The sequence below is a fragment of the Columba livia genome, chromosome 4, assembly GCF_036013475.1.
Source record: "Columba livia isolate bColLiv1 breed racing homer chromosome 4, bColLiv1.pat.W.v2, whole genome shotgun sequence".
Taxonomy (NCBI): domain Eukaryota; kingdom Metazoa; phylum Chordata; class Aves; order Columbiformes; family Columbidae; genus Columba; species Columba livia.
Window position 1 is genome coordinate 38293922 of NC_088605.1, and position 17538 is coordinate 38311459.

Below are 17538 nucleotides of genomic sequence, written 5' to 3' on the forward strand. Positions count from 1 at the left end.
TTCAGTCCAGCCTAAATTTATTGATAATTAAGGCTGTTCTTCTCCTTAGATTTAAAATGTGTTCTCCCTCTAGTATTTACCCTTTGATATATTTAAAGATGGCAATCAAATCATCAATCAAGTCATAATACAAGTTCTTTGTATTACTGGTTTAAAGAAATCAAACTCTTCTTGTCTGCTGTCACAGAACTGGCTATCCTGTCCAGTCCTCTATGATCCATTTCTGCACCTTTTTCTACATGTTCTTATTCTGAACATGCATGACTACAGATGAGGCCTCACCATAAATAATCTCAGTAATTATAGAATTCCAGCTATTAAGCATGAGGAAATACAGGGGAATCCTTCAGATTACACAAACTATATTTACATTTCTCAAATGTCAGTGTGAATTTCAAGGTCCTTCTACTTTGATTTTGCATTGACATTGGTAACCTGCATGGAAAATGTGTTACCAATTTGAAGGGCTTACTTGAATTTAAACACATCTGTTTCTATACTAGGGAAATTTCATCAAAGGTATATTGAAATCATTAGCTGAACAGCTTTCGGTCCAGTCTGAAATCTTCAGATAGGCAAAGAAAAGCTAAGGAAACCCCATCAATTTACTCACAGTAAATATGTTACCTGAAGTGCAGCCATAATGCTTACTGCTAGTGAACAAATTAAAAGAAGCTATTAAGATGATATTACCCTAAAGTACTAATATGCCACAGGGCATCTTGGCTAATTATACTAATCAAGTCATAATCAAAAAGCATGTCAAGTTGCATGCAGAGACTGAGATAGCAACTTTAGAAAATCTCATCAGTAAAAATTAAACCTGTTAATATGTTCTGTAACATAGTAGCTTTTCATACATCAGTAGAGAGCAAACTTGAAAAGACTGCTATGGCAAACAATCTGTATTCATCAAGCTCCCACATTTTACTGCATTTGTATCACTATAACAAAACACCAAATCATCCTTCGCTTTTTGTGAAATTTTCTAAGTAAAAAATAAATAATTCTGGCTATGATAAACTAAGAAATAATAGGTGGCAAGGGGAAAACTCATCTTAGAAACTGCAAAATGAAACTGTTAGTATTCCATACTATTCTGGATTTTACAGCACTCATCTGGTTCACAAAAAAACCATTTTCTGCTTAGTTTTCAATTTTATCTTCCAGTTGTGGAGTTAGTCTTAAGTTTAACTTTTATTTTCCACAGTACTACATTAAAATTAAAATTAAAATATAAAAGGTAAAATTGCTAAGGGCTTTTAATTACCCTTTTGCAAGCAACCTATTTAACAAATTGCACCAAGATTAAGAAGTCAAAGTATTTTGAAGACAAAATGTGTAAGGCACATGTAATATTCTGTAGAATAAAAGACAAGGATATTTTTCATTTACCCAAGAAACAGAATAGAAAAGGAATTGAAATATGCTTTACAGCATTCCTTTTTAGGTTGATTTACCAAGGATGTTATGATGAAATATGAAACTACTAATGCTATTCCACTAACACCTGAATACCTGATAACTCAGGCACCTGACAATATTCTTCTTTTTTTTCCTTTTTTTCCTTTTTTGGTTGCAGGGGGAGGGGAGGCATGGATAGAGGGAGAGGCAGGAATGGTAAGACACACTTAGAAAGAGAGAGAAGAATGATAAGACACACTTAACTGCACGACCAAATACTCTAGTTCCCTATGTGGTGATAACAAATTCAATAAAATAAACAGCCTGCTATAGTTACAAAATTATAATTAATTTAAAGTGGCTCTTCAAGACATGGGTGAATTTTTTAGGCCAGGATTCCCTTGGGTCTTATTCTTCCTGATAGGTATACCTCTCCCTTATAACGCCTGCTGAAATTATTTAAATTGTTCCCTCTTCTCCCAAGTTCTGCCTTCCTTTTGCTGCAGGTCCCCATGTTAATTTTCATTCCTCACTTCAGCCTTCATGTAAGCAGGTCTGCCCAGTGCATCCATGATAAATTTCTAGGTACAGTAGATCATATTCAGCTTTCACTACAAGAAAGTAAATTCCAGTCCATGCCTTTGTCTGCCAAAAACTTTTCCAGTATTACGTGCAATGGAGCTGTTAGCAACAGCCGTAGAAACCTGAAAAGGGAGAAATCTGACCATTGGGAGGCTGATAGTCTGTGCATGCATAGAATCTACAAATATGGGGCTTTGCTCTTGACTGGTTTTTAAGCACTTACAACGTATGAAGTTACTAACATTAGTAAAAACATGTTCAAACAACTCTGCATTTTTCCTTCAGTTTGTTGGAAACTTCATGAATAAAATCTTTTTTCTATATACTTTAGTAAATGCATCTGCTTTTTGTGCTATTTTTTGTGACTCTACCAGAAGTCAATACAGATCTTTAATGGACATGAATAAAAATTGCCATAGTTATCAGTTTAAAATAAATTTCTTCACAAGAACAATATTTCTCATGGTGCCTTTAAATTTAGTCTTAGCAATATTCTTGGAAAGTCCATAAGATTTCCATATTAAAATTCTACTGTGAGCTAGAACAAATAAACCAAGACTTATTTGACTACATTATGCAAAAGACAAATCTAGATTTCACTTGGATATATTAGTCACAATTATAGTAGTATTTGGAAGTGTAAAAGGTAGAGCTCTGGAAGATTATTCATTTATGAATAAAAATTTGATTATTTGGTTCAAATAGCAGCATTCATAAATTATGAGAGCAGGTGATAGACAATGTTGAAATGAAGGGCATATTTTGGAAATTTTCTTTTATATATCTCTTAAATCTAGAAGGATTCCACATACAGTGCCTATCAAAAATGCATTAAATAAACCAGTGAGAGTCAGGTAGTTAATACCTTGAGGATTTGTGTCAGAGTTTCCATAAGGCATTCTAGCTATATTCTGTAGTCTATGGGAATATAGCTCTATCTGTATCAGTATAATGAAGAAGGAATCAAAATGTTCTGTAAGAATTTTAGATTTCTCTGTGTGCTTGAAATTGCTAATCAAACTGTTAGTACTGGAGTCTATAATGGCCTCAGCACAAATAGCAAAGAGAAATTACCTGATTTCCTAGTTTTGATTTTATTGAGCCCTATGAAGCAGATGAACAATATCCTGACCCTCTAAGAAAGTCCACCCTGTGGACTTAAGGTTCTTTGAAACTTAAGGTTTCAAAGGACAGTGAAGCAAGTGTAGACCCGTAAATCAGTCTCAATCTGTAGAACCAGAGCACAGCAGCACTTCAGACCATGGCAGCCTTGAGGTTATGGAACTGGCTGTGGAAGTCACCACAACTTAAAGGATGATTTCTCTCTCCTTTCAAGGAACCTCCCCAGCACAGAGTTATTTGAGTTTGGAGTCACCCCTCAAGGCAAGTAGCACATGAGAATAGTAATTCTCTTGTAGGAAATCAATTATTTTAAATCCCCGTTCTGGCAGTTTAATTCTCAAACAACCCTACTTGTTTAAAGCAGTTAAGCCTTACGCTCACGATATGTAATCATAAACTGAGACACTTAATACTTGTCTTTCATACAATAGCAGTCAAATGTATCCCTTTCCTTTTGATAGATTAGGATTTTTTTTTAGTGAGTAATGACAGCCAAATTAAGTCAGACTTTTCAGGGGAGAGAACAGTGAAAAATGGCTTCAATTGCTTCAATGAAAAATTTAACTGAAGCTGGAAACAATTTAAACCAATAAGTTTAGGCAAACAGACATACAGAATAACTTAATGTAACCTAGAACACATTCCGCCATTTGTCTTCCTCTAATTTCCATTTTCATTTCAACTTTCTGCTATGCATCTTTCACCTCTACGGTCTTATACACATGAGAAATCTCTTACTCCATAAGTAATCCCATTCATAAACTTAGCACATTCTACAGAGAAAAGTAAAATAAACAGACATACTTCAGCTTATATAAATTAAAAGGTAAAGCTTGGGTTTGGCTGAAGTGCAGATGAAGTCCTGAGAGTTGCAGTGCTCACACCCAGTGCCCCCGATTTAGTTTAATGTTTTCTTTAACGTTTAGTTTAATGTTTTAGTTTTAATATTTTCTTCAACATGATGAGCCCACATGTTGGGATAGGCAGTAGCACCTTCAGCACTTCTATGTCCTGCTTCTTCCTGGCCTTTTGATTTCATACAGGAATTTGGAAGAGGAACTGGTACTAGAAGGTATTTGGGATATCATGTAAAGAAATAAAGGTATTTCAGGGGACATTATGTCCTTTTCCTGCATGGAAGACACCAAAAGCTCAGTTCTATGAACACCAAGGCACAAGCTTGTCTAAGGGTTTTGGCTTACTGGAGGGGAAAGAAAAAAAAAAAAGGAGACTTGTTTCTACACCTATAAAGTAGACAGCCCTGGCTCTGGTTTCATCACACCATAGTGCTAATTATCAAAAACACCAACAGCTTCTCTTAACAACTTTTTATGGCTCTTAAGGCTGTCACTAGCCATGATGGAAAATAAGAGAAATTTCTTTCAGTCCTTTTCTGAAGGCAGGGTTAACAAACTAATTACTATTAAAAAAACAACCAACCAACACAAAAAAAACCCACAAACAAACAAACAAACAAACAAACAAACAAAACTGGTTAACAAATTCTACACTTTTCCCACCTGGCATTTAATGTTGTATGCTTCAGTCTGGCCAGAGAGCCTCTTTCACATCTGCTGAAAACAGCAATCTGAATTAATTTCATTCTCCAGGTGTAGTTTTCCACTAACTGGCTTTGTCTTGAAAATGTATAAGGTTATATGAATATATAATCCTCTGCTGGGACTGTTTTTTATATTATATGCAGTATTTTCTGATTATGAAGCAACAAATGCTTGGTAAGCAAGTTTTTGGCATCTTTGACCACCTTTAGTCAAGCTGAGTAATTAAATTGACCAAACCAGCAGTATGCTGAAGATGTAAAAAACTATTTCTCATGAATAAACATTGCATATTGAGGTTCCAGTTTTATTATATCATTCTGTTGGTATGATTCTCACAATTCTATGAGTACACGGTCCAAGTTTCATAAGACCAAATATTGATATGACACTGGAATTTCAACAGTACCCACAATTTCTACACCAGTGGAGTTTTAGCTAGTAACTACTACCCATAGTTATTGGCCAAATTGTATTGCTCAAGCCTTGAACTCTTCATTTCCCATTTTGACTCAAAAATTTTTCCTTTTAAAATTAATCTTCAATGTCTTTTATTTTTAAATAAATGTGTTATTTACTTCTATTATATTCGGAAGTGTCACATAAGCTCTGATAACCAGCTCTCATTTCCCCTCTGCACCTAACATGTTTTTGCTTCTATTTTATTTTTAGCTTCTTCCACCAATGCAGTAGTGCAAAGAACGAGAAAAATCTTATTATGACCAATAAAATATAGTCCCTATGTCCTTATGCTTGGTGTCTCAGTTCTCTCAGTTCTGTATATAATTTAATGAGATGCTAATATTCACTCTTATTTAAAAACAAATATTTTCATTGTTCAGAATGGTAGAGTTTTAATACATTTTGCAGCTATAATATAACATAATCTCTGACAAAGTATCTGCAACTCCTAACTGACTTCCAGAAGTTTGAAGCACTCCACTCAGCTTTTTTATAAAAGAACCCTCAATTAAGACAGGTCTGTCAGTAGGAATCAAGGCAACTCCACTTGTACCTAAGCTAATTTATCATAAGGATTTATAAGATTTCTACCATGTTTGAACAGAGAAAGAACATGTGTCCTCCTTTGACAGCTGTGTGGCAAGTTATTGCTCACACAATTTTCAATAGAAAACTGAGGCATGAAAATTCTAAGTAGTGGGTTGAAAATATTTAAGGATTAGAGAGATAAAAAAATAAATTACTCGAGGCTCCCATACAGTGGGACAGATTCTCACTGCCTAAGAGAGGGAAGTAGGAACATTCCTACCAGGAGTTGGGCAGAAAAAGGTAAATCCATAAAATTCTCTTTATGCTTTTCTCATTTTGATTTCAAGACAAAGCTGCTATAGGGGTAAAGTTATCTGGAGTTATATGAACTATACACAGAAGTTGGATTTCCTTAGCTTGGGATTTTTTCAATTGCCCTGAAATGCATCTTTATTCTTGTCCATTGTGTCCCCACTAATACAAATAGGTATCATGCTGGCATTCAGCTAAGTAATTCTTTTGTCATCCACAGATGGACAGAGGATTACATGGCTAAGAAATGAAATAAAAGCTAAATCCCTATGCTTGATAAAGCTTTGCTTGTTTTCTCTTTCATTCAGGATTACCGAGTGAACATCTTTCTCCGTCAGAATTGGAATGATCCACGCCTCGCATATAGTGAATATCCAGATGACTCTTTAGACTTAGATCCATCCATGCTGGATTCAATTTGGAAACCTGATTTGTTCTTTGCAAATGAAAAAGGTGCCAACTTTCATGAAGTCACAACAGATAATAAGCTGCTGAGAATTTTCAAAAATGGAAATGTACTTTATTCCATCAGGTGAGTCACTAATTAAATTATTTTTTTTCAGATAAAAGCTCTAAGTGTGTCTAAGAATTTCCCACAGATCTCCTCAGTTGTTAGGCATGCAGAACTATAACTAAAGTTGTTGTAAGTTTTGAATACAGGACTTTATCATAATTGAAGTCCACTGTTCATACTAAAATAGAAAATGATCCCTCAATTAGGCACATATATAGTAAAAATAATAAGAGAAGTATATTTCCCATTTTAAAGTACAGCTACTGAGCCTAGAGTAACTATGACATGTCCACAGCGCAAATAGCCCTGAAGTATTATAGTCTGAGCTGGCCCATGTACAAGTTTCACACACTGTAGCATCCAATGCAATGACAATCCAATGTTATTTCTTGTTCACCTTTTTGGATATTGCAGTTGCACTTCAACATGGAAACATGACCTGTTTAAGGAAGCATGAGATTTAAAGAACAGGTCACTAACTGCTGGAGATGGAGAGAAAAGTGGAAAGTAACTCTCGAAAAGGTTTAAGAAGCTGTAAGCAGAAATCCCATATAAGTGTTGACAGAATACAGTTATTCTACTTCTTTTCTCCTCTCCCCACTTTCATTTCATTAATACAGATATTAGTAGATGTTTTACCACTGTCTTCAAAAACCTGATCTAATGAGAGACACATTGGATATATTAATGCCCCATTAGACATTTGGTATTAATCCAGTGACCTATTTGTGCAAAATGTTCTACTTTTTGAAATAAATATACCTCTCGCCCACTTAGTGTTTTGCATTGCATGCTTTTATGATACCACCACATTAACTGGTGACATTAATGTATGAATGGTATACAGCCGTGCTTGCTGCCTACTGCCCACTTCCCTTTAGCCCCTAGACCAAACACAGGGGAATGGAAAAAGCCTTATGTGTAATGAATTGAACTCAAGCCACTCAGGTTTTTGGAAAACATTCTATCAACTAAACGGATAAATGAATATGGGACAAAATTATCATGCAAGATATTTTCTAGCGAGAAGACAGGTGCAGTCATGACCCTGAATTATGAATGGATACATAAACTTGGCCAGTGAGGGAAAACATGTCCCTTTACCTCTAACATTCTTCTTCCTCATTCTCTGAGAAGTATCACTCTAAAGATAAGTTATTGTATTGATATACAATGTAAAAATACCTCTTTTGTCTATAGTTTGCAAAGTATTTCACAGAAGTTTCAGGACTAACATGAAATACAGCTGCAGTTCAAAATTATAGGCATATTTCAGTCTACTATCAATATCATAAAATGTTATTTTAAACCTTTGTGTTGACAATTTAAGAACTGTATTTTAAGACAATAACATGTAAATTACTTTGCCACCATGATTCGCAGCTGACATCTGTTACGAAGTTCTTGCAAATCTGGGTAAATTTTATGTCAAGGATTTGATATACTGTAACAGCACAATAATTCCACTGTAGCACAAAAAAGCATGGTGTTGTTGCATTCTTTTAGACTTCCTGTAGTTCGGCAACCCTACTGAAAAATGTGTTTTTCTGAAACTCTGTAATAATTATTTTCCCCATTGTCATATTAAGCTAAGCATGTGAAATGGGATCAGCTAACAGACATCGCTTTCAAGAGCTTTCTAATAAATAATATATTTTCTTCTATTTCTAATGACTTCCAGTGTTTTCATGCATTCTTCCTGTGCAATGTTATGGCATTTTTTGGTATATTTTTAACATTTTTTTGTGTTCTTCCAGATTGACTTTAATACTGTCCTGTCCAATGGATCTCAAAAATTTTCCAATGGATGTGCAAACATGTATAATGCAGCTGGAAAGCTGTAAGTTTGAGTAATGTATTTTCCTATAAATACTCTTATAGGGATTACAATAGCTATGAAGGAGGTAGAAAGACCCCATGCAGTGATACAAGAACAAATTTTCAAAAAAGAATCTTCTATTTTACCAAAAGAATCTGTGAAGTGTACATGATTTTCAAACGAAGAGATGCTTCCTTACTTGTACTGCTGAAATTCAGCAGTTTTCTGTAAATCTGAAGTTACTAAACTTACGTACTCAGGGCCAGTTTACCTTTATTCAAAATTTATGCACATGGGGATTCACCATTAAGTCTTCCCTGTGTTCACATATACATGGGGACAGTAACATAGGAGCACATAAAGGAAACATGAGAATAATTTAAGGGATTTATGTGAATATCCTGAAATTGACAGCAACACTGTGTCCTTGAAAGGTGGAAATGAAATTATATATACTGAGTCCCTGTTCTTTAGATTCCTGCCCTAGCTCTTCAATAAGCCTACATATTACAGCTACATATCTGTAGTTTCTACCTAGAATGGATTACGGAAAGGGTTTACTGCAAGGAAGAACTGTAGAAAATTACACAGCATACATATATATACATATATATATATCTGTATATGCCCACATACCTACATAGGGTAGATCACTTACACAGCCCTCACCCCCTCAACTGGAGGAACTCCTTGGGTCAGTGGAACACCCCCCAGAAAATCATGGGAAGGGCTGTAGAGCCCTTGCATTATAAGAAGAAGTGGTCCATACAAGGTATCACCCAGTTTGGGATAAAATGTAAGTATGATCTGACCATGAACCATAACACTGGTAAGGACTCTCGGGTTAAAATAATTTGTAGTAGCACAAATAGCTTGACATTGAAAACATGCAGCAAAACACAGAAAGAAAAAAAGACCTGGTAGCTTTCTAGTGTAGAGGGGGTCTGACAGTTTGGCCAAACCTGGTGTTAACCTAGAATTTCAATGGAAGAAGTGAAATTACAACTTCATAGGTTTAAAATAATCTATTCATAAAGCCCCATTTGCATTGTACTCAAATATCCTGAGGAGAACAGACAAGCTAAAACCAGCTTTGACAAGACAGGCTTTGCAGAATTATCTTTCAGTTAACAGCAATACTTTTTATGTGAAACAAATTAGCATTTGTTAACTCAACCCATCATATACCATATTTATCCTCTCCCTTGATATCGCACTTGGAACACAAAAGAGGATGGAAAGCATACAGCAGATGTGCCATTTCAAGGCACACGCACACGGACAAAAAGTCAAAACCAAAGGTTCTGTCTGCTACTATGATCTGAGATAACACAGGATGTGTGAGGAGGAAGGTACAGATATGCATCAAGTTCTCATTTTCCTTGCGATATGAAGTATTTGGGAATTGTCTTTTCCCCTAAAAATGAGAGGACTTTGGAAAAGATTCCTACCAGAAAGGTCCTACTAATGTTGTGAATAACAAAAATGAAATAAAGACATTCTTTAAAAGATTCCATCAATCTGAAATTTGTGAAAACTAATGACAGGAGAAATGGATAAAAATAAGTACCCATTTTCATATCAGATCTAGATTTATGGTTTTAGGATCAATAAGTAAAATATTTCAGAAAATAATTTTCTACATATATAATGTACATATTGGATTCTTTGAAATACATTATAGATCAGAAACAGAGCACACACAATTTGAGCATTTCTTGGGTTTTTTTTTCTTCTTTTATGGGAACAAAGCAGTGCCTAAGAGAAATGAGAGGTAATTATCAGTCAATATGTCAGAACTGTTTGTTGTATGGATAATGGTATGTTTTTGCAAAAAATTGCAGGATAAGTATGAAATCCAGATCTATCTTTCATTACAGTGGACAGATGGTAAATCTTACCAATAGCCTATGTCACCTGTATAATTAATGTGACTAAAGAAAAGGTTGATGTGTGGCTGTTGTGTTAGGGTACATAGAGATGGCAGGTATATTCACTTTATACAACTATGTTTCAAACAGAAAGTACCATAGTGTTTGACCAAACAAGCAAAAGGCATAATTAAAAAAAAAAAAAATATATATATATAGTGTTTATAAAGTTATGAAATTTTTGCTTTAAAAACTTCATACAACATATTTTTCCTCTCTTTCAGCCCTTGTGAGGCCAGGTCATACAACAACTGAGCATTTCTGAAAAACAGGCATCTCTTGTTTTATAGAAACCTTGCAGGAGCTCACAATTCCCACAAACTGCATCATAGGGAACCAACACTTATTAGTTGAATAGCACTGTCGAAGTCCTACTGTATTTGCCAGCAGAACATTTGTCACTGAAGTCTTGTTTTTAATCATTCAGTTCAGTGGGAGTAAATTCCCTGCTGCACATTCACACAGTAGAGAGAGACAATGTTCACAGAAGAAGAGCTGAACAAAATACCAATGAGTTCTTCATAGTCTTCTAGATACAGAGAAAGATCAAGTTTTATCTCATTAGCAAGTTACAAGTAATAAACCTTTCCCCATATCACTTTGTCTAGTTCTATTGTGCCTGTAAATCCAGACACTGAAAAAATAGACTATGGGCAAAGTAGCTGGCCTGAGGCAGAAAATTTTGCGACACGTGGGAGCTTTGCCTATACCAACATGTCTGATAGCAGAATAACCAGTTAGGTTTACAAGAACAAGGCAGAAATTCCCTGAAATTACTTTGGGACAGATCCAAAGAAGATAGGCACAGCAGCATGATTTCCAAGCTTCTAGACCTCCAAGAGCAGGAATTCACCTGCCCACACCCAGTTTCTCTATTTATGAAGTACAGGAAGGGAAACAGACACCTTGGAAAAGTTACAGAAAGTATCTACATGGTGGAAAGGAGAATAACTGGGTAAAAAACAAAACAAAATTTTATATGAGTCTGAACTCCAGCCAGTTTCCAAGACTTAGAAAAAGGTGAGCAGAAACATTCAAATTCCAGAGTCTTTGGTAAGAATTGGGTGTCTAGTTTTCTTTAAAATTAGAGAAGAAAAAGGAGGATGGGTGCATTTAGCATTTTCCCAGGCTTCATATCAAATCTCCTGAGGTAAGAACTGACATAACCCTGAGAGCCTGGATCCATCCAAGCATCTCTAATTTCTAGGCCACAGTGTCATACTCTCCTGTTGCTGCCTGGCTTACATTTTTTGGTTCAGAAACAACTTAAACAGAAGGATCAAAGCACTAACCCTGGTGGTTAGTGCAAAGTCCAGGGATGTAGAGGACATTGGGTTTCAAAACTGAGAACACAGTCCTCTGATGTCACAAGTAAATTATTTGATGATCAGGCTGTCTTATAAAATCCAAAGTGTTTGCAGAAGCGAAACAGCAGCAGCCATGCTTCCAGATGGTTCTTTTTAAAGTGATGGTCATTGCTGTTTTTCCCACTGAGTGCCCGGTTAGGTAGAATTTTGTATGATTATGACTTTACAAGGACCATTTATCTCACAGTTTCCTTAAATTGTATCTAATCTTGCAAGCCTTGCTCCTTCGTATGTCGTTAAACAAATTAGACTGTTTCTAACAAAACACTCATCTTTTTCTTTCTCATTTTACCGCTAGGTTGCAAAGGAAGGATGAAAGTTATTTAAAAAGGACAATCATAGGGTTCACCCCTGCTATAGAATAATTATTTTGTTTAGTACTAGATAATTTCCTTCAATATTGATACTGTTGCTTCAGCACAGAAATCTCTAAGAGGAAAAGTCATGTACAGCTTTTCTTCCCAAATGATGATTTTATTTTTAGCCAGCTAATGTAGTTTTTTTCAAGGTCAGTCTAAGCAGCTGGATTTGCCCCTGGTTAAAATACTTCACTTATGCTATGAAGTGTCTGAAAAATATTTAAGTGGAAATGTCTTCTATTTTTAAAGGATTTATTTTACCAAATGATTTCTCGGCAACTAGAATGAGCTGCTTTTGTATCTTGGAAAAGAAGCAAATAAAAATGCACATATGAAATAATCCCTTCTATATTTCTATGCCTTGCACCAGTGCAGCCTATAGGCATGTGAGATAATTTTAGTTTTATTCTGCTTGAATAAGATACAAAAAATGTCAGCTAGATACATATTTATTTCCACAGCTTGTCTCTCAGGAAAGAAATGTTTTTCTTTCATGTGCTAGAGCTCGTTGCCTCTGTCTTTTTTAAGTTGCAGTTTTATCTCACAATATTCCTTTATTCATATATTACAACTTTGTGACATTCAAAAGTCCTGATTTTTTGAAGAATAGTAAAAAGACTAACTCAGTTACAAAAGAAATGTACTATGAAAAGCAACGTATGTAAGGGAGAAAGCACCTGACCACCACATAATTTTATTTTAATGCTTTTTGTCTCTCTTAATAAATTAAACAATGGCCTTTTTATTTTTCCTTTTTGATTTCTGGAGGCTTCTTAGTCTGTCTAAGCAATCATCCTCCTGTCTTTTGGATTTTTAGAGGAAATTCATGCCCTACTACATGATGCAGTTACTTGAATAGCACAATTTCTTTCCTCCCGGTCTCTAAATTAGAGATTGTTCAAATGGAAAGATCTGTAACCAGTCGGCAGCAGCAGTAAGGGCTACTGCTTTACAGAAAATTATGTGCGCATTATTCTTTTCCCACAATAGCACAAAGACAATAAGAACATAAGAAAGACAATAGAACTGGCAGGGAACCTCAGGTGTCTACATGAGTGACAGTAGTTACAGACACACAAGGTCAATACCTGCCTGTGCCTGAAAGTCTGGGAACCAGAACTCTTCTCTACTTTCCATTTGAGTAGCACAAAAGTTGTCAACAACTTATCCTATGGTTTCTACTCTGCAGACAAGTGACTCAGCTCACTGTGTGTATCTGAAGTGATACTCAACATACAGCTACAAAGAGCTAGATACTTGTGTCTTCAGCTCCCCACCCGTGCCGTAGGGAAGGGCAGCAGTAACTATGCAACTGCTGCTGAAGCCATAGAAACTAATAAAAATGACAGCTATAGGCCTCAGCAGGAAATATTAGGCTTAACAGATGTGGTAGAGGGCTAGGCCCAAAATGTTCTTCTTGCCTGAAATTCAGGCTAAGAAGGATAAATCTATAACTCCCAAGGGATAGATTCCATCAGAATGACTTAGAGGGCAGACCCTTTGCAAGGGGCAGACCCTTTACAAAGCAGCTGAGAAGTACATAGAATAAAATCCTGCTTTCTTGGACCTCCAGCATAAATTTAGCCTTGAAATGCATCACAGCTGCTTTCCAAAGCTAATATTATTAGTGCATAATGTGTATTAGAAGTATTTATTCTGACCTCAAACCAGATTTGTTAGCTCTGTCGTACCTTCCCCCTGCTATGTTGCTTGGAATTTAGGGCACAATTCAAACCTCTGTCATGTTCTTCAGAACAGACATGCAGGCAGCCTGTCCTGGAGGAACACTGTTGGTATGCCTAACAGAAGAGTAGTGAAATGATTCTAGTCAACATGACTGTAGCCCATGCCTCAGCTGGATACCAAAAGAGCTGCTTGCTTTGCTGAATAAATCCATTATTATTGTTGGATCTGTACCTTACTAAACATTAAAGAAATGAGAATGGAATTTAGATAAATCATTAGGATTAAAAGAACCATAAAATAAATTTTGTAGTCAAATGAAACTCTCTTGTACAAAAATGTTATATATTCAGCTCCGTTGTTTTGTGCCATTCATATGTTTGTTTACCGAACAAGAGGAAAAGAATTAGGTCTTAATATGCCTGTAGGTATTGCAAAATGACACAAAGAAATCATGGCCTGCTTGGAATAAAACAGAACACACAGAAAACTTACTATATATTGGTATTCAGCTGCATCACAAGTTTTCCTAAAAATTTTATTCTTCGTGGCTTTGAATGTTATTCTAAGGGTGGTTAAAAGGAAAGAACATCACAAGACTGTCAGCAGTCTTGGAATTGCCCTTGAAATTGCCAGGACAAGTGTGGTTCAAAGCTGTGGAGTTTCTGAAGGTATAGGGGAATTATTTGCCTTGAATATCAAACTGTTTTTCTGTAATGGTGTAGTCCTCAGACAGTCTGGAGAAGAGATGATAATACCTTCAAGACACTTCAATAACTCTTCAAAACAAATTTGTTGGATGCCCACTGTTTTGCCTATGTCATTATGGGATTTTAATGCCTACAGCTGACATTCAATTAGCTAAAAATCTTCACACTCTTCACATACATACATACAACTGATATAAATACATCGCTTCCAATAAGTTCCACAAAGTCATCTGGACTTACATGAGTTGAATGGAACCTTATTTGGTCAAGGCAGACTTTCTTCCTATACTTTCAAAATCGGATGAGAGAAAATGTTCCATTTGTTATTAAGATTAATAATAGTGTTAAAAAAAAAAAAAAGAGATGCAATTTACTTTATTTTCTCTGGAGACCTCATATGGGTGTTGATAACAACTTGTCAACACCATTTTTGAATATCTAAGATTTTCTGGGCAAGATGACCGAGACCAAGGGAAAAGTTTGGTTTTCTCTTTTGCAGACACACAGTGGCTCTTGCTTTTGAGAAATATTTTAGCAGGATCACATTCTTTTTCCCTACAATTTTTCCAGAAACCTGTAATTGAACATGCTGAAAATGTTCACTCTAGCTAGACAATTTTCAGCGCTGTCTAAAGGCTAAAGTTAGTATGTCTACCTTGTTCACCTTTTGCCAAAGAGTTTTGTATAGATTAGGTCAATTAAATAGACTATCACTACAGTTTCTTTTTATGGGATGCCCAGATATTCAAAACCCTACATCGGCTATTCCAGGCACAAGTCGTGACAGCCACTTGTCAACTAATGCCTTATCTTTTCCACCTCCTCCCTCCAGAAGTGTGACCATACATAGTTTTACCTTCATTTTTTCACACCTATCATGAGCTCTGTGACAGACTGTTTTCTAAAGAAAAACTTCTGCAGGCTAAATCTAACTTTCCCAATTGTTTTAGGCCCTCTACACTGCCAGCTAACTGTAAATTTTACTTAGTTTGTCTGTTCTTCATGTTCATCTCAGGAGGAGGTCTCAGTCTGCCAGTACATTCTTTACAAGCTAATTACCAGGAATGACTTCAGGCTCCTAAAAGTGAGTTGACTCTTTTAAAAGAGCTGTTTGCTGAGAGGCTATGGTGCGATGTGTACACACACAGTTCTGTAGTTTTCCTGAGAAATACTTCCTCTAGTAACCTTCATCAACAATTTATCATCTGCTTTTGCATTACAGATGTGCAACCTCAGGTTGCATCTCTATTAACCTTAGGTTAATAGAGATGGCATTAAGGTAACATAACCAGTCCTGTAACTGCTGAACATGGCTGTTCAACATAACTGTGCAACTCTTCTGTCCTTTCTTTCCAGTTCTATGGTGACACCACTTAGATTTTGTATCTTTATAGAATTAAGTAAGAGCAAACGCCTGGACAGTAGCCAGACAATAACAAATACATTGCAAACTGCACTTTACTTCAGCCACAGCAGCTTTGTGTCCTATAATGCACACAATTTGGTATCTCTACTTCCTTTCTCAACCTTTTATCCATTAACACCCTGCAAACCCAAATCCTAGCACACTGCATTTCAGTGACAGAAGTCCTCACTAATCCACCTGATTCAGTTTAGGTTGGCCTGGTCCTGCAGACAACTAGACTACATGAAAGCATCCATTGCTTTCAGCTCTTTCTGTAGTATAAAAGGGTAACTTTATCCACCAGCAATGAAGTTGCACCTTCACATTCTAAATAGGCCAGTGACTGACTGTCCTTTTTTCAATACTAAAATGTAGTCACTAGGACTTTCCTCCATAACACTGCATTTCCCAAGCACAGGTAATAAAAATATTTGATAGCAATTTATAATAGTCACCAAACCGACCTCATAGTCAGAAAAGAAAAACTGTTCTTTAGTCAGATGCTGAATATCCTGTTGGGCTACAGGAAATGCAAGTAAGCAAGGGATATATATGTTCTGCTCACAAAGCAGCGGCAAGAGAAATAATATAGTAAGACTGAACAGGAAGAATTTACGAAGAATAGGAATAGTCATTATGTAGCAAAAGTTTACCCTGGAAGACAGGTGTTCTCAGAAATAGATTCATAGTTTTTTCTTCCAGACACACAGACTTGGACTCCTTTCAGCTATGCACACCACATTCCCTATGGAAAGTAGAACACAAAGAAAGCAAGGCAGAGAGGGAAAACATCTCTGCCTTTTCTCAGCTAATTAGCTGCTAATTTTGTACAGACAATTAAATCATTTCCTTTTCATTCCTGTAAAACTCATTTTAGCAGTGGATAGTCAAGCCTACTCTTGTAATGTAGATAAGTAGAGACCTTCGTTGCAGCATCTAATCATTTCCACTTTGCAAATGTAGTCCTCAGTACTGCAAATACCTATGCATGAAAGATCTGTATAGTCTCACTGAACTCAGGCAGTGGCATCAGCATTTTAAATTTATCCAAATAATTCTAATACTGTAAACTTTTACAACTGGCAAGTCTAGGTTCCTAAATCTAAAAAGCTCTGCCCTTAAGGCTTCAAAATTTCCATTGCCAAAGCTCCCTACACTTCTGCTGCTTGTTGTGCACTTAGCCCTCCCACCCTTCATTGATGCACTAAGCAATTTGGTGTCTTATCCACATCAGGATCATAAGTCCCTACTTTGTTGCCGAGACTGAAGTTTAAGGTAATTTCCAAATCTACCATGATGTTTTCTTTCATACAGGGAATCCAGTCACTAGTTACATTAATCAGCAGAGCTACCAAAAGTAGGGCGCTAGAGCATTGGTTTTAAGGCCCATTGCATTTATAACACTATATACCTAAACTGTAATAGTATAGATTCTGCAGGATGGTAACCACTGACTGTTTTAAAGGGCCATTTCTACAGAACTGCCTTTTTCCCCTTACGCACAGTGGACACAACACCATGAGCATTCTGAGTGTTAAGTGCTATGCTATTCAGCAGGTCTTCTTCATAAAATTAATTAAAAACCAAAAGTATTTTCCTTTTTTTGAGATATGAGGGAAGCTCAGTTAGCTCAATTAGTATTGCTGTTCCTCCTGAAAATTTTTTAACATTGAATAATGTGGGATTTAGCCCTTTTGTGCGTAGAACATCCTGGGGTGGGCCTAGGACATGAACTGCAGTTTTTTCTTGCAAATTCCCCGATTCTGCTGTATTTCTGCTGG

The 17538-nt window shown here is 36.1% G+C and overlaps 1 protein-coding gene across 2 annotated transcripts in view; it reads left to right on the forward strand.

Moving 5' to 3' along the window:
• GLRA3 (glycine receptor alpha 3) overlaps nt 1–17538 on the forward strand; it is an 87943-nt gene that overhangs the window by 39334 nt on the left and 31071 nt on the right. For both annotated transcript variants that reach the window (XM_065061322.1, XM_065061323.1), the window contains exons 4-5: nt 6278–6501; nt 8241–8323. In XM_065061322.1, coding sequence (XP_064917394.1) covers nt 6278–6501; nt 8241–8323 — 307 coding nt within the window. The remainder of the gene's footprint in view (nt 1–6277; nt 6502–8240; nt 8324–17538) is intronic.